This window comes from Daucus carota, chromosome 5 (genome assembly GCF_001625215.2).
Source record: "Daucus carota subsp. sativus chromosome 5, DH1 v3.0, whole genome shotgun sequence".
NCBI classification, from domain to species: Eukaryota; Viridiplantae; Streptophyta; class Magnoliopsida; order Apiales; family Apiaceae; genus Daucus; species Daucus carota.
In genome coordinates, this window is record NC_030385.2 from 44,185,889 (window position 1) to 44,203,704 (window position 17,816).

Here is a 17,816-nt window from a genome sequence, read left to right on the forward strand (position 1 = left end):
TAAAATTTGATAATTCATCTTTACCCTTTCTTACCATTGAACTTCTGAAGAAATGTCATTTTTCCTGAAGAATTTTTTACCAACGCTGATCAGAATATATACGACACAATTTATTTTTTTTCTGGCAAAACTGAAGCGCGACCAAAGATTTAAATTCAGATGTTCATAATTTTTACCACCTCGGTGGAAATGTATTGAGTATTGACTTGTGATCATAGTTGTAGAAATTAGTACCGACTCAGTATTTATATGGGATTTTTTTTTTGATAAATCAGGTATTTTCCGGAATTATTTTAAAAAATCAAGAATTTTTAAAACACTGCTTGTGATGCGATTTTGGATGATTAAGCAAACAAACGAAAATATGCTAATTGATTGATCAAATAAATAAAAATAAACTTTCGCATTATCAGTATCAGCTAGGTTTATCATATACTGTGCAGAGAGAATTGCATACCATCCTTAAAAGATATTGCTCTGCCTTTAATCGAAACAAAACAGCATCGCTGTGAACTAAAGATGTTAGCTTCAAGCAAATATTTGCAAAATAGCTCCTTGTAGAGTTTGAGCTGATTGATTATATTCCTGGTTTAACACTGCCCATGACATCAGTTTTATTTTAATTTTTCATTTTATGATGCTAACTGCCATTTAGGTTTCTTAGGCAGAACAGTCTTCTAATCCGGCGACTAATAGTTAATGCTCCTATATCCATTAACAATGGACAAATTAATGTACTCAAGCTCATAATCTTGAGTCCACCGAGGTGTTGCTTTCCAAATCTTTGGATGAGCTCTACTTTAAAATCATAATCCATAATTATAAACTTCTGACTGGAGCACAAATTTAATTTTCCGACCAGTATACAAAACTGAATCTCTGTATAGATGTCCTAATAACAGGATTGGCTCATTGCTTGAATCCATCGCCGAGGCCAGGTGGCATGCCTAAGCTTTGGGCAAGATCACTCATTCTTTCCTTCATAGCCTGAAAGAGTCAGAAGTCCAAGACATTCTATTAGAAACTAACGACTTGCAACAATAGCAGTTAATATAGCTGTCGGTATTGGATGATTCTAACCAGTATGCTCTTTTGATGTGCATCCTTGTATGCCTCGGTTATTAAAAGTGAAAGCTTCTGCAGGTAAAGAAAGTATATTTTAGGTTTTTCCGCATCTCAAGTCATATTCAACACAAAAAATCTACATATTCCTTGTATGACAGATCAATTAAGGAAGATTTGCGCACAAAATGAAAGAATAATTGCTGTGTGCACATTAAATTTAATTGGATTAGTCCGGTGTATGGTTCATGCTCCTTGTTATCCAAACAGCATGAGTCTCTAGTAAGTTGTCATATCCCTACTAAGTTTATGAGCTAGTACGAAAAGAGAGGAAAAAATAATCAAATTAATTAAACTACTTATCAGTCTAATGACAAATTTGTGGAGGATGACCCACCGAGAAGGCATCGACCATCTCAGTATCTCACTGTGAAGGCCAAGGGTAAAAACTAGTAAGAGTAAAGAGTGTGCGCCAAAATAACCAACTGAGTGTCCATTGTGACAATGCACCCTCCCCTCCCCAAGACCCATGTCATGGGTTTACACAAGAGTATTTCTCTGACACATAAGTTTAAACCTCAATTTCATTTTTAAACCTCATTTATACAATTTTTTAATCAGTTCAGTCTCAGAACTAGGGGTACAGTACAGAATGTTCTTTGACTAATCTCGACTCTAGAGTACATATGCTTTTGTTTGATTCATTCTTGACTTGCACCACACATGTGAAGTGATACAAACCAACAGTCCATAGGATGCAGGACTGCCTAGAAACAATCCAAGGGAACATGGACTGAACACTACTTATGGGCAATGAAAGCCCAATAATTTGAAAACTATTTAAAATAAATAATCTAATATTATTTCATAGTTATCATTTAGAATCAGATCAGAGAACGTAAGCTTTGGAGTTTAATTTTTATTAGGAAGGGTTGTATTGCTATATTATTAAATATGGAACTTATAATTATTTAACCTATAGCTACTGACACTGTAACCAACTAATTTGTAGTATCTGTTCTCAGGGTTAATATTATTCTCGGAACTGGTTTTGATCCCTGTCTTCATCATCAGGTGCAAAAAAAATCCATGAATTCAACCTTAAGAAGATGTTATTAAAGACATAATGTTGCAAATGCAATGATGAAATATGTAAAATTACCTCTGATCCCAGTTCCATTGCAGTCTCAGTGATTTCAGTGCGTATAGGTTGCTGGTTTCCTGATAGTGTTACCTGAGGATATTATGTGATTACCATCTTTTTCGAATGCCCAAAGAAAAACTTAAATCTGATGGCATGCAGCCTAGGGTCTATCAAAGAGATTCATTGTATCCATTTTAAATACAATAATTATCTATAATCCTATATGTATTGCGAAGGTGCAGGCTCAGAGAGATTGAGGTTCCGAGTTTAATACTGTGATTCTTATAAACAATTTAGCCACCTATAAATGCACTACCACTTGATTTGCCTTGTGTCAAGTCTAGAAGAGTGGATCACACTGGGGTTTACCTTGCAGGAGCGAGTCATTACAGCTCTGCGTTGGAAAGGCTCTTCTTAAGAAAACAGATGGTGCAATCTCAATTCAATAATGTGGGGCAAGGAATACTAATTTTCAGAAATTGTAACCTTATACCCAGAATTTGACACAAGTCACATAACAGAGTGTTCACACACGAAAACATATATTTGTATCCAGCTTATTCTAAAGGCATCTTATATTTAAACTTTTTGTACATGTCCATATCTTTCCAGTGGCTAAGAACTACTTCATATGTAGAGCAATCTTTTAATGTAACTATTAATGAATGTGTAGCAAACTATACTAATAAAGTAAATTAATAAATAAAGTGCATACCTTCACCAACTCGCCCTCACAGTACCCATCAAATTCAGCTCTGGAAAACAAAAAAAGAAAAAAAAAAGAAAATTGGAACTCGCCAACATTAGTTATTGATGCAGGCGAAATAACAATAGTTTGAGACTTAAAGATAAGCATGAGATAGGTTGAAACATACAATGCAAGTTCTTTTTGCACACGAACTGCCTCAACCTGGACAACCGTTTGTGCCTTCTTAACAGTCTCATACAAACTCTGCATATTCCCTAGTATTCCAGCCTTAAGATCAAAAAATTCTCAGTGTTAATAGATGAATGGTCACAAAATAATAAAGTCAACACTTAATAACAGGTACCAGTTAAGGACGCGTCCTTGTGAAAAGAATACTATAAAGGGAGGTTGTCATAAAAGTGGGCCCTTCTTAATTTTCGGTTACCCCACCTTTCTAAACTCCATATATGTACACAAGTTTATCTCATTTTTTCGCTTTTGGTTTCACTTTACCTTAATTTCTCTAGTATATATGCATTATTATATTCATCTAGATTTTATACATTATCATTTTCTGTTTTCGTAAGTAAATAAAAATTCATGGCCCATTTATTGAATTTGTTAAAATTTACTCATAAATTAACATATTAACATGGATCTTAGTTCACATCATAATATATTATTTTTTGGCAAAAAACCCTTTTCTCAAATTCGCCCTAGGCAGTGAATTGAGATGGAACAGCTTTGGGTTTCTTGTCTTCTTTTTCTTTCTTTTCTCGTCGGGGGGTTTAATTGTCTTCTGATCTAATTTATCAAGTCCAATCAATTAGGAGTCTAATTGACATTACTAAGAAGGTAAACACGTATCATTCCCGCAGCTAAAAATCAAGTTGGCAAATCCCATGATTTATCCATATCTATTACCGAAAAAGATCTTATCTTCGTATTCCAAATAATGTCTTTACTCCTCTATATTGCAGGGGGAGTCGCATCATATATAAATTTCCAGCATCTATGATCAAAGAATTCCAGAGAGTTGTAGAGTCTATGCAACAAAGTCTCGGTTGCAAAGATAGGTTGTCCCATGAAGAGGCAAACTATGAATTCAATCGTAACCCACAAACTCATTATTACAAATTTGGATCATGAAAAACCCAACACCAACAAGTCTAAATTGGAATTTGAGTACACAGCCTTGCCCCTAATTTTCATAACAAAGCTGTTTCCAGGAGTTCAGACCCACGACCTAATGGGGAACTATATACACTTGACCGCTATCTAAATAAAATGAACTATCCATCACCAAGATGTATTAAATTAATCATCTATGTTCCTAATATTCAGAAGTGAGTATACCATACTAGAACCAAAAACAAGTCAACACTTAGGTTATTAACAGCAGAATAGCTTCAATAGTCACGTGCGGTTATGTATCTTCATAAAGATAGATAAAAATTCGTATATGCTAGATAATAACAGTTAAAAAGGAAATGTGTGAACCTTTCCAGGACCATCATCGCTTTTGTCGCCATCCTTCTTTCCTCCGAATAGAGCCGAAACACGAAGAGATCTACGATTACACACCTTCTGTAAAGTGGACTGAGACAAAACCCACATACGAACTTGGTTTGGATTTGAATTCAGCTGACCTGTTATAAAATATCAAATTCTAATTTTACTGACATATATTTAAGTAATCAGCATCACCGTGAGATACATATTAGTTATTGTAATGATTCAACAATATAACTGAAACGTCATTCTAAAAGTCTACTAACACAAAAGCTTGCACCACATATTGCACCACATATCTTACTAAATGGATGGAAAATCAAATTGTTCCAAATATCGACTCTGAAAATTAGGGAAAATACATCTCGATAGAGTTCTGAAATGAAATGAGAAACCAATTGTGGTGTGTTTCATGTTGTCCCCCCATATAGATATTTCCCTACTATATAAGCGTGGACAATATGGAGATATATAAGTATTTTTCTACTATATAAGCCTGGAAAACACGGCCACATATATACTTTCTTACTATATAAGCCTCAACAAAACCTACAGTTTAGCAAAGTTACTCAAATTACTCTTATAATTAAAATATTACTAACCACCTAAACGGTCAACTCTTATGTACAAACCATAAGCATACCACATATTCTTTCATAAACGTTGTTAACTGCTACACTGAATTGATCCATACATCTAGTAAAAGCTTCTGATGGGTTGTCAAACTTTCGGACAAGCAAAAAAACAAAATGGTTGCCCATAAATCACTCAAAGTTCAGCATTCCCAGCAATTTCGACAAAACTCTAGCAATGCCATTCGACTCACATAACATTCCTCTCCCAAAATCCACAATCCTCACTACAAAGGGCGGATCACCTCAACACCCAACTCAACAATTCACCAAAAGGCACAATCTTTACCATCAATTATCAAAATGCATTAAAGTACACACCATTACAAACAATTAAAACACAAATCAAAAAGATATTGCACATAAGAAACTAGCTAACATATAAAGCATCACCAATACTAATACAAAAACAAAATCAAAACCCCAGACCATTGTTAATCAATAATGGTCCTTTCTTGAAATTTACAAGCAGAAAGACAATATTTAGATACAAATACATACAAAGAGATGAAGATGGGCGCCTGGTGGAGTCATAAAGAGCGTGAAAGTTGGGAACTTGGGCAGTGAGAGAACAGGTAGAAGACATGTTTAGAGTGAGAAGATTCAAGTTTTGGGGAAGAAATAGATAGTGCAGAGAACCGGTGGTTGAGTTCGATAGGATAGAGTGATTTTTATGTAATGTGGGTTATTTCCAACGTGGACTAAAACAGTTTATTATGATTGACTTTAAATATTTTCAAAATAAAGTTTCATTTTCTTTTCTTTTTAAGCGGCCAAGTTTATAAATTAAAGATGATAAAATTGTGTCGTTTGAGCTATCTCATTATATTTTATATTCTGTATCTTTAAGTTTTTAGAAATATAATGATAAAAGGTTATAAATTTAATAGATTAAGATAAAATAAAATGCACATATTTTATAGGAAATAAAATTTTAAATAAATTTTTTATTGGAAATAAAATTTTAAATAAATCATAAAATATTACTCCATCCCTCTCATTTCTTTACGGTTGCTATTTTGGGATTTCCCTCTTATTTCTTCACAATACTATAAATAGTAAATTTTTCCCATTATTCCGTCCACTATCTTCCCCTACCATCTCATACTTTAACAATAAAACTACTCCTACTATTACACCCACTACTTTCCTCCGCTATCTCAAATCTATTATTAAATATTGATAGATCCCACAACTTTACCCACTTTTCATTTAACTTTATTATTTTTTATATATTGTTTTGGTTCCCGTGTCCCTCTCCAATGTAAAGAATTGAGGGGCACGGAGGGAGTAAAATCTTGAAAAATACTTCCTCTGTTTTTTTATATGACGCTTTGCCTTTTGGCACACACTTTTAAGTGTTTTGACCGGATAATTAAAAATATTATTTTTTGATTTTTTTTTTGAATAAAAATTTTGATTATATATTATTATTCAGAAAAAGAAAATTTAAAAAATAATACTCCCTCTGTCCCATTTTAACTGATGTTTGACTTTTTAACACGTATATTGAGGTGATAAAAAGTAATATCTACGCTCAATAAAAAAATTCAATTCTTATATCAAATAAAAGTTTAGAATCTAAATTTTTATTTGATATAAATTTTATTAAAAATAATTATATTTAGATGTGATTTTTTTAACACCTTAAAATACGTGTAAAAAAGTCAAAAGCAGTTAAAATGGGACGGAGGGAGTATTTTTAACTATCCGGTCAAAACACTTAAAAGTGTGTGTCAAAAGTCAAAGTGTCGTATAACAAAAAACATAGGGAGTACTGTATGAAGGTGTGCAGCAAGCAAGATAAGAAAAGTGGCTGGGCTGGCACTGGCAGGCCTGAAACCCATGTGAAAACATTAAACAAGAAGACTACGAGAATTGAGAGGGTAACTAACATACGCAATTTTACTAAATTACCCCTTAAGTCAACAATGGCCCCTCTCAAGCCACAAGGACTCAAGGTGCCCCTGCCCAGCACCCCTCCCAAAAAAAATAAAAAATGAATAGAGCATATTCTACCAATATTTTTATTTAATTTATTAAAACTAAAATATAGGAGTAAAAATACATAATTGAGGAGGAAGAAAGCATCACAATGAAACCAGCCATCCAAGTCCTAACCCAGGCCTAAAAACAAGCTCCCTCTACCAACTTTACTGCAACAACACATCATTTTACAACACACCTTCTATGACCTTTTCTTTTCCCATTAAAATATCTCTCTCTCTCTCTCTCTCTCAATACTACTGTCAAAGATGCATAACATCGAGTATTTGTTACAGTGTGGCCATGATATTCTTTCTTTTTCTCTGTATTTTACAGAGAGGCCATCCAAAATAGCCAACAAGGGAAGAAGAAAAGGCACAAAATTTTGTAGGCATTCTCACCTTCCTCATCATCCAAAAAGAAACAAGAGTCCACACCACATTTGCTATGTAAAGCAAAAAATATACACACCTTCCTCATCATCAAAAATACAAACAAGAGTCCACACCACACTTTCCATCTTTTCTCTCTATAATGGCCCAGCTGGACCTAAATTAATAACATACAAAACAAAGAAAGAAAGAAAGAATAGAGATGTCTTCAAATGTCCTCCTCCAACAAAACTCCCCAAATTCATGTTTACACAAATGCCCTTCTGTCAATTTCCCATCTTCCTTGCTACACAGCCATGTTTCTTGCCCGATTTATTCGGGCGTGGGCTTTTTGGGCTTTGTCTTCTTCACAGAGACAACCCTTTTCATCTTCTCCTTTTTCATCCCATTTTTCTCCACCAACCCTTCTTTTCTCTCTCAAAGACTCCATCTTTATCTTCTCTTTTTTCTTTTCTTACACATACATACATTAATACTAGGTTTTGGTTCTTGTAATCTTGTAAAGGTGGGATCTTTGAGGTTGTAGCTGCTGATCTGATGTCTAGGAAGATGAAAGGTGTTGTTTTGGACTCATCATCTTATGGGGTTCATGGATTTGCCAAGAAGCATCAGACTCTCTTGCAAGATTACCAGGACTTGACTAAGGTTGTCTTGGGCCCCTTTAATTTTAATGGTCTTATGGTTAATTTTTTTTGTGGTCTGATTTATTCAGGATCTATAATAGTCCATGTGTTTTTCTTGATATTTTTTGGGGGTTAGTTTGATTTGTTTTCTTGATGTTGTATTATATAATCCTGATGGTTTTGATATGCGATGTATTGGTTTATATGAATAGGCCATTATGAACTGAACCCTTCATCCCTTCATTAGTGTATGTTATGCGGTGGTATTAGATTAGTGTATGTTATGTGGTTGTATTAGATTAGTGTATGTTATGTGGTTGTATGTATTATATGTGTTTTTCAGAGAGAATTCTTTTATCATATTTTACTGATTCACTTTTAAAAGTTTATTTAAGCTTTCTTGGGAATGTAGTTGTCTTGACAATTCTGTAGAACAAATTTTGATCATTGTTTTGTTCAATTATATCTCTGAGTTGAAGTGATTGGCCTTCTCTGACTTTGATTTTGGTTTGATAGTTCACTTTAGCTAGTTATTTCTGTATTATCAAGGTAGTTTGATGTTTGCAGTGGTTGACATATTTTCAACTGAATTGTTTCTTCTTTTACCAGGGTACATATGAGCGTGTTTGACCAGTCTAATTTTACAAAAATAAGGACTTATATTAAGGAAATAGTACAAATTTATGCACTTTTTTGTAGAAATAAGTAGAATTGCTAACTATCTGTGTGTTCTGGTAATAAGCAGAATTGTTATTTTGAGTTGTGTACGTTACATTTACAATGTACGCAATTACAGGATGTGGAAGCTTCAAGAAACAAATTGGAGAATTTGAAACGGAGGAAAATGACATTGATGGCAGAAGTCGGGTATATGATTTTTCCATAGTTATTTTAAGGATTATGAATATTTACATACTCATCTGATCCATTACTGCTGTTAGCATCTTCTTGAAACATAGTTATATACACTAGACATGGAGTAACAATAATTGTTCATGTGATGCAATGTTATTGACTGTACATCTTGGTTATCTTATTTTTCTGTTATTGATATCTATTTGATGTCATTTTTGATATGTTGAATTTGTGGATTATTTCAATTGCTTATAATTTTTTGTCAACTTTGCAATCTTGTTTCAATAATCAGATCTTTCTTCTTCTCTATAAACAGATTTTTACGAAGAAGATACAAATACCTACTAAAAAATAAGTCCCAGAATCTTCCACAAGAACGAGAAAAAGAGTTTGAACAACCACACAATAGCAAGAACAGTACAGGATATCCGAATTTTAAAGGAAAGCAAGCTGCTGTACAGAAATCAAACGTGGCTCCCAAACCAAACCAGAAGCGAAAGGTATACGGTGGACATGATAATTCCTTTCGAAGTGTCAATTTAAATCATCTAAACCATGAGAAACAACATACTGAAAAACCTGCAACTCATATTAACACCATCCAAACTTCAAAACCCCGAGGTAGATTATACACAACTAAGGAAGTCACCCATCAAAACCCTTTGCCAGTCTTTGATTTGAATCAGCAAGAGCAAATGTACTACAAGAATGATGTAGCTGTTGGGAATCCCTCTCTGATATTTAATTCTTACCAGAAAGAATCTCCCTCTAGTAGTGTAAAACAGCCGCCAATGCAAACTAGAGCTCCAGTTTTCGACTTGAACCAGATTTCAGTAAATAACTAGACTCGACATTACATTTCAAAGTCTGCAGGTGAAGTATCTTTAAAGTTATGAAGTACTTGCACTAGTTTGGATGAAACTTGTCGGCGGGAATAGAAGCATTACATGACTAGTGTAAAAAACTGGGGTTTAAGGCGTCAATGAAAGCTCTGAACAATGAAGACCAACTTGGTGATATGCAAAAATGTTGGGGATGGTTATGCAAAGAGGAAGTTCTCATGGCAAGATCCAGTTGCTTCAAGTTCTCTCTCTCTCCATATATAGATTTATATATTACAGCGCAGAGGATAGGGGGTTTGCACAAAGCAAAGTGTTTCATTTCCCTACATTTAATGTTATGCTTGAACATTTAGAATAGTAGAAGCAAGTATTAGCAGATTACTATGGTATTTGAGTTGTTCATGCAAGATATGTCATAATGTCATCTAATGTTGATTCTTGCCTTTGCAAGAAATTGTAGCCTGTACCAATGAAATTCTGGTATCCCCCTCTTGAATATATTGGGGGCACCTATAATTCTTGAGCAAGTAAAGATTTATGACTTAAGTAGTTTAATGGGATAAATGTAGACTGAAAATTGTATGTTTAGGTGATTTTGTTTTATGGTTTACCCTGGAGTTTCAAAAAATGTGACTGATAAAATATATTTGAAAGATTATATGGTACTAATTTTTATAATTTAAAAATAAAATAAGTTGTCAAAAAAAGTATTTTCTACTAACTTTTTTTGTACTTATTTTCACCTTGATTTTTCTTATGGTCCCGAAATTAGGACTTGCTAAAACAAGCATGCAGTCCTTGAAAGAGGAGCGGAGGACAAGAGGAATATTTGCAATCAATAACCATGCTAATTTCATTGAAAAAGCATTGCTGAGTGTCCACGACAAAAATCGACTGGGTTGATAACAAATTACAATAAGAAATAAATCGAAACGAAGTTTGTAATTGGAGCTCAATTTCAAAATCTGAAACTCTTACACACTCTTGTAGTCCTGCTTGCCCAACCAGTGATCATGTCAGTTGCAACCTAGAATAATCTCTAATACTTACCTTATGCACCATCTCGACCCATAATCTCTGCTCCATAGACTCTCCTTAATTTGTCCTACATGATTGTGTTAAATATGTGCACCTAGTTGATGAAGGCGAAGCATATGCTTCTTTCCCGTCTTATGGCTATTCATAATCTCCTCGGAGAATGCTCCAACCTCACACATATGGCAATAGAATTTGAAATTCATTGCTTTTCTTTTAGAGATCTTCCGGACTGCTCCTCCACTTTCTTTCTTCTTAACAATGTCGATATTTTTATTTTCCACCCGTGTCTCCACATTTTTCTTAGCAACTTGGCTAGGATTGACGGGATTAATAATTTTGTTTGGGCATAATCCAATCATCCCTGCCTTTTGTCCAACCTGCTTCTTGTGTTTCTTTCCTTTTAGATGATCATGTAAACCCTGTTCACTTGTAGCACTAATTTGACACAAGGCACAACTCCACTCACTTGTAAGTTTCTTTGTGACCTCACTATGACCTTCTACTGGCGATGCCATGTCTTTACGTTTCTTTCCAGGATGGTTTGCGTCAGGTTTAGCCTGCCATACTTAAAAACAGGTTAATAAAGAACAGAAGACTAGTACCAACTATGAAAAATAGCTCTAATAATTTCATAATAGGAATTGGATGTAGTCCCGTTCATAACTACTTGTACTTGATCAGGTGATTATAATTATAAAATAGGTTGTCGTAGCTAAACCTTGATGTGATATCTTTGTTATGAATATTTGTATATAAAAGAAAACTTATCGTTGTAAAATATCATTACAACCTAGACTTATGAGAGTCATCAGACTCTAGGTCTTGTAATCCTGAATCACAAGGCTCCAGAAATATGAATATAAGCAAAGCTGTACTGCAGCATTTTTTTTTTTTGCACAACAAGATCTCTCTGTTCACTAAAAGGCCATAATCTGCTTCATCATACAAAATAATGAACTTCACTTCACTATAACCTTATTAGTCAAGCAACAATATTTAAAAAATTTAAATCAAGCCCAACACATCTACTTATTTCTCGTAATATACAACTGAGGAGAAAGTGAATGATATGGATCAATTCCAAGAAGAATTCCTTTCATTTCGTAAAACTAGTGAAGACAGCAAAATGTACCAGGTAATCATTTAGAGCATCACAAAGGCAAGGTGGAGGAGTGCTTTCTAAGGTGGCTCATTGTTTGGCATCAGTTAAGGTCACAATTAGTTGAAGTCCGGTGTGTCATCAAAAGAGCAGTTAAAGCACATGTGCTTCACTTCAAAAAGCCAAGTGCATTGCAAAAAGCGCCGCTTAAGAGCGCTTACCAGTGAAGCGCAAAAAAGCCCAGACAAGCGCCATTCTGAGAAAGTTGTCCAGAATTTTATATAAGATCTTTTGGGGCCATATATAACACTTAATTGGGCTTTATTTTAATGTTTCTGGTGCAGGAAAACTACCATATAATTAGTGATCAATGCAACAAAAGGTATTTAAATGAGAAAGAATGATGATGTTCATCACGAGAACGAAGAAGGGGAGATTAAATTTGTGCAGAAAAAGTGTATATACGCCAACCATACTAAAGATTCAGAAAAATATTTCTAACCACAAGTAAGATGTTGATGCACAGATTTAGTTTTATTAGCTTAATATAAGAAAACTTAAAACTAGTTCTTACTTTGCATGTCAAGTGTTTACATATATGAATATATATTACCTCATATAGTGTGCTTCATTTCAAAAAAAAAACAAGAAGAAGAAGCCCCCGCTTCAGCTAAGAGCTCCAAAAGGTCCTTTGTGCTTTTGCATCTAATAACACTAGGCGTAGAACAATATCTGCCCAACTATGCGTAGATGGCTGAGATAATAATGTTATATAGCGATATGACATAGTAAATATTGGCAACCTCCAATGTTGCTACCATAGGACTATAGGAGTTGCTCAACATCTCCAATGGCAGCAACTTGGAGACTGCCAAAAATACCACATCATTCCAAAATATAAGTTTTCATAATTTCTCATTCATCTCATTACCAGGAGCTTTAGTTATAAGATAGCTCCAATGTTAAGCAAATCCAAAAATTGTCACAATGGCCCCAAACATAATTATTAAAAATATCAGTTGTTTCCGGATGAGAGATAGCGAGGTTGCCAAATAATGGCAATTAACATTGATTGGATCCTACCTCGACACTCGAATTGAATAGCTATGTCAAGCTACAAGCAATCATTTAAGCAACTCCACTCATTACAAACCTTAGCTACCTATGTACTCAACTTTGAAGGTTTGAGTAAATAAGTTCACCTATTATTTCTAAGCACTGATTTAACAATATAAAGGCACATGAAAACAAAAGCCACAAATAGAAGCACAAGATTTCAAATTGAAGACCAACAACCAAGCTTCTAAAAAAGGGAGAAAAAACTGACCAAGAACATGTTCTGCTTTTTCTCCTCCGCTTTGACAACATCCAATGGAGTCTTAACTTCAGTTTTATTTGGCTGTGCTCGCTGAAAAGGCAGCTCCTCTGCAATGACCAAATCCGAATAACTCTTACCTCCACTTTTAACCGGCTGCAAAGCTTGCTTAAAAGGCAGCTCCTCCACTTCGACAACATCCACACAAGTCCTAACTGGCTGTGAAGCTCGCTGAAAAGGCAGCCCCTCCACTTCGACGACATCCACGGAATTCCTAACCAGCTGTGAAGCTCGCTGAAAAGGCAGCTCCTCCACTTCGACAACATCCACAAAAGTCCTCACTGGCTGTGAAGCTCGCTGAAAAGGCAGCTCCTCCACCTTGACATCATCCAAAGAAGCTTTAACTCGACTTCTAATCGGCTGACAGGGCGAATCCTCCTCGTACACCCTAATCTCCTTCCCCTCAAAAGGCGAAAAATTATACATTCTTTCCCGAACAGGCAATGCAACTCTCTTCTCAAACAATCTACGTTCAACATAACAACGCTCAGGCAATGCAATCCTCTCCCACTGATCACCCCCTCTCCGCCGAAACTCTCTCTCCTCTCTCTCCCTCTCAATCCTAAGATCTCTCCTCACTTCCGCCTCCAATTCTCGCCGCCTCGCCGCCTCCTCCTCCAAAATCTCTCTCCGAATCCTCTCCTTCTCCATCTCTCTCTCCATCATGTCATCCCTTCTCATCACAAACCGATCATAACGGCCACCATTGTAGCCCTCCATATCACCTAAACAAACACAAAACACAATAACAATTCAAAACAGAAAATTACAATTTACATTCAAACATAAAAATTTTAAAAAACTGTACGGACATTGATCTGCGAGTTGAGTGAAAAAAGTATAATCTGAAGACTGAGAAGTACTAGAACACATTGTGTTTCGCTGATAGAGATATCGAGAAGTGAAGTCCATGATAAACACAGACCGGATTGAATGTATATGTGTAACTGCAAATCTGCAATTGTTGTTAACAGTCGTAGGTTATACAAGAACTTATTAGGTTTTCGATTGTGTATAAATAAGGAAAGGTGTAACAGAACGGAAGCAACAGAATGTCATTAATGAATCTATTATTGCCACGCTTGGCCTCGGGCGTTGTGATCAAATGTGTTTTCACTTTACTTTAAAGAAATTTAAAATGTGTTTTCAGTTTAATCCGATTAAAAGTTCCTTTTTCAAGGAAAAGTTTATGCAAATTACATTTTAGTTGAAAAGAACTGTACATTGTAAGAGCATCTCCACTCATTAAAATCCCTTAGCTAAAAATAGAGTTGACATTCTAAAAATAAAAAATTTTAGTCAACAGCTCGAAAAACTCGTACTCCAACCATACCCAGCTGTTATCTATAATTTTAGCCAACCTCTTATGGATGACTAAATTTGTCGAACCTCTACAGGTCTGTAAGAAATCTGTAGGAAGATTGCACATCATTTATTGCCATATTGAACTATATATTCTATTTTAACAATCTAAAATATTATTAACATACTATTTTTAAATTATAGCCAACCAATATAGCAAATACCATTGAAACAAAATCTCTTACAAGTTCGGCAAATTTTACGTAATGTTTTACAGGTCTCATTTAGCCAACGATTATAGCCAATGTCATTGGAGATACTCTAAATATTTAGAGCATCTCCCAGGGTTGAGAACTGTTAGCTAAAAATCTTATGTGTCATCCTATGTGTCATCTAGTTGGCCCTTTTAGATAATATGTCAAAAAAATTGCACTTCAACCATCACCCTTAAGCAAAAAAATTATAGATAACAAAGTATCATTCAATAGATTTGTTGATCCAAAAAAGTTATTAGGTATAATTTTAGCTTATAGTAATTATAGATAACAACATTGGAGTGAAAACCTTAAGTGTTAGCAAAAAATTTGTATAGTCCATTTAAATAAGTATTATAGCTAATGAGTTTAAATATTACCCTTAGAGATGCTCTTATGGGCACAGTAGTCTCTCTGATCTCTATATTCATATGATGACCTACCGCAAGGGGGTATAAGAGCCTTATTAGGGGTGTACACGATTTGGTAAAACCGACCAAACCAATCCGAACCGATCACTTTTCGACCGATTCAACCCGAATTTTTTGAACCCGATATGGATTTGGTTTAAAAAAATATAAACTCGATTTAATTGGGTTGGTTACGGGTTTGAGTTTTTTTTGTCGAACCAAACCAACCCAATAAAAAATAAAAATATTTTAAATATTATATATATGCATAGCCCAGCACCTCGAATATATTTTTTTATAAGCAAAATTTATTTATTAAAACCATCTCTTAGAAGAGAGTAGCTACATCAACGACCAAACAACACAGGAGCCATTACTATAACCTGTTACTTTATTACACAGACCCTACATACTACTACCAGAACAACCTAAGACACATATTGAAACATCCAAGGGGACATTCAAAGGTAAAATTTTCTTAACCTGTATATATCGGAAAATTTATTATGAAATATTTAAATTTTTAGCCATACATGTTTCAGTTTTACCTAATAGTCTGGTATGATTATACTGGTATGCATAGGAGAGTTGAGCATCTGTTCAATTTTTTATATATATATATATTAGTAAACCGATAACCGATCCAAACCGATCCAAACCGAAACACTACAAATTGGTTTGGTTTTAGGGTTTACACGGTTCGGGTTGGTTTGAAATTTTGATAACCCGATATAATTGGGTTGGGTTGTTGAATTCCGGTAAACCGACCAACCTGAACCGTGTACACCCTTAAGCCTTATCACCACACCAACATCTTGTTGGCTTTATTTTTAATTTATTGTAATAGACTAGCTTTATATTTGTGACAATAAAACTTAAATATTATACTTAAAATATATTTGATATATCTATTTATCAGCATTCTGATGTTAAAAAAGGTTATTTTTTCTTTAAAATAAAAAAATTGATTAAAAGTCAAATATGAGTTGTTTTCTGAACCAAAGATGTTAATCTAATAACAAAAAACCGTACGGCATATATACACCAATAATCGAGTCGAACAAATAGTAAATTGTAATCGTCCGTTCTCATAAAGAGACAATTAAACAATTTTTTTGAAAAAAATATATATACAAATACAAGTACTGCTTCATGCATTCTCCTCAAACTACTAGTATCCTCTTCATCATGTTCTGAGAGAGCTATCGACCAGAACTATAATTTCATACAAACTTTCATCATCAAATCAAGAATCCACTTACAATTAAGAAGTGAAAAACAAAACTCTCACCAGAGAGTGAAAACAATCTGAAAATACAAATCACAAGTCGAAATAAAAGCAAACTGAAAAATAAACGAAAATAAAAAAAACAAAAATTCTAAATATTTTTTTATGTTAATCAGACCGGAGGGAGTTGTAAATTATGTTAAAATAGAAAAAATAAAAAAAAAGTCAACAATTGCTCTCATCACACTGCCGTTCCGAAAGGCCGATGCTGATCCAATCTACTGCCAAATAATTAAAATACATACTCAAAACACAGGCACCAATAAAATCAACACAAAGCCCATTTCTCCATCTTTCTTTAAATGGCAAGCAGGTGCGAAATCTTGTGCGAGATCATCCTCGCAATACTGCTCCCTCCTGTTGGGGTTTGCTTCAGACATGGCTGCTGCAGTGTAAGAACACTGCCTATCTACAATTCTATACTTATGTTCTTATTATTGTCTCTCTTATTACACACAATGACACAAGTATGCACGTTGACTTACAGTTGTAACTTGATCATCCAGGTGGAGTTCTTCATATGTTTGCTCTTGACAATGTTGGGATATGTTCCTGGGATAATCTACGCTCTCTATGCGATCTTGTTCGTCAATCGCGATGTATACCGCGGAGATTACTATATTATTGCCTAGTTGTTTTACTCATCTTGTTTGATATTGCAGTCAGTTCTTGATTTGTATTTACTCCGGTTATTCTACATGTATTGAATTATTGTGTGCCGATTGGCGTTTGCTTATTATCGAGAGAAAAGAGATATCCGCTGGGCCATTGCGTTGCATATTCAGGTTTTTTTTTTAGTGAATTGAATATACGAGGCTATTGGTTGCATATTCAAGTCTTTTTTAAGTGAAATGGAATATATGATTTTGTATATGGTACTAATTGATTTGTTTTGCTTTAAATTAAAACGGTTATATGTCAATTGCGCACATATGTGTTCTATTGTGCGAATTGTGAAATGCTCTAGCTTGAGACGAATAAGCTAAGGGTTAATTTCCGAAAAATAGATTTTGGGGAGGATGAACTTTAACCATCAGGATAGGGAGAACTGCCCTTTCTTACTTCATGTTGATGATTAAGGCCTTGCTCTCGAGTTTTTTTAGGAGAGAAAGCAAGTGTGCTTTCACTTGCATCCCACTTTTGGAGTGAAAGTTCTGGAGTGAAACTATGCTATATTTTCACTCACTTTCACTCGCTTTCACCCCTTCAAAGAACTCAGGAGCACGAGTAGGAGTGAAAGTTAGATAACTTTTCTTCATTTTCACTTGCTTTCCTCCCTTTTTAAAACTCGGGAGCAGGGTGTAAATGATGATT

The 17,816-nt window shown here is 34.6% G+C and overlaps 4 protein-coding genes across 4 annotated transcripts; 2 read left to right on the top strand and 2 right to left on the bottom strand.

The window, feature by feature from the left end:
* Positions 1-690: 690 nt before the first annotated feature.
* LOC108220435 (nucleoid-associated protein At4g30620, chloroplastic) lies at positions 691-5,719 on the bottom strand. Its single transcript, XM_017394208.2, has 7 exons — positions 5,540-5,719; positions 4,395-4,543; positions 3,082-3,182; positions 2,922-2,961; positions 2,225-2,296; positions 1,081-1,137; positions 691-987 (listed from the first exon to the last, which is right to left on the bottom strand). Exons 1-7 carry the CDS (start codon positions 5,622-5,624, stop codon positions 910-912), a joined length of 582 nt encoding a protein of 193 aa, XP_017249697.1. The 5' UTR covers positions 5,625-5,719; the 3' UTR covers positions 691-909.
* Positions 5,720-7,653: 1,934 nt separating this feature from the next.
* LOC108219747 (uncharacterized) lies at positions 7,654-10,329 on the top strand. Its single transcript, XM_017393253.2, has 3 exons — positions 7,654-8,061; positions 8,836-8,906; positions 9,211-10,329. Exons 1-3 carry the CDS (start codon positions 7,954-7,956, stop codon positions 9,737-9,739), a joined length of 708 nt encoding a protein of 235 aa, XP_017248742.1. The 5' UTR covers positions 7,654-7,953; the 3' UTR covers positions 9,740-10,329.
* A 235-nt stretch (positions 10,330-10,564) lies between these two features.
* On the bottom strand, positions 10,565-14,319 carry LOC108220578 (uncharacterized). Its single transcript, XM_017394382.2, has 3 exons — positions 14,061-14,319; positions 13,201-13,973; positions 10,565-11,331 (listed from the first exon to the last, which is right to left on the bottom strand). The coding sequence occupies exons 1-3, from the start codon at positions 14,158-14,160 to the stop codon at positions 10,855-10,857; spliced, it is 1,350 nt and encodes a 449-aa protein (XP_017249871.1). The 5' UTR covers positions 14,161-14,319; the 3' UTR covers positions 10,565-10,854.
* A 2,385-nt stretch (positions 14,320-16,704) lies between these two features.
* LOC135152560 (UPF0057 membrane protein At2g24040-like) lies at positions 16,705-17,373 on the top strand. Its single transcript, XM_064092841.1, has 2 exons — positions 16,705-16,894; positions 17,009-17,373. The coding sequence occupies exons 1-2, from the start codon at positions 16,805-16,807 to the stop codon at positions 17,132-17,134; spliced, it is 216 nt and encodes a 71-aa protein (XP_063948911.1). The 5' UTR covers positions 16,705-16,804; the 3' UTR covers positions 17,135-17,373.
* Positions 17,374-17,816: the final 443 nt, after the last annotated feature.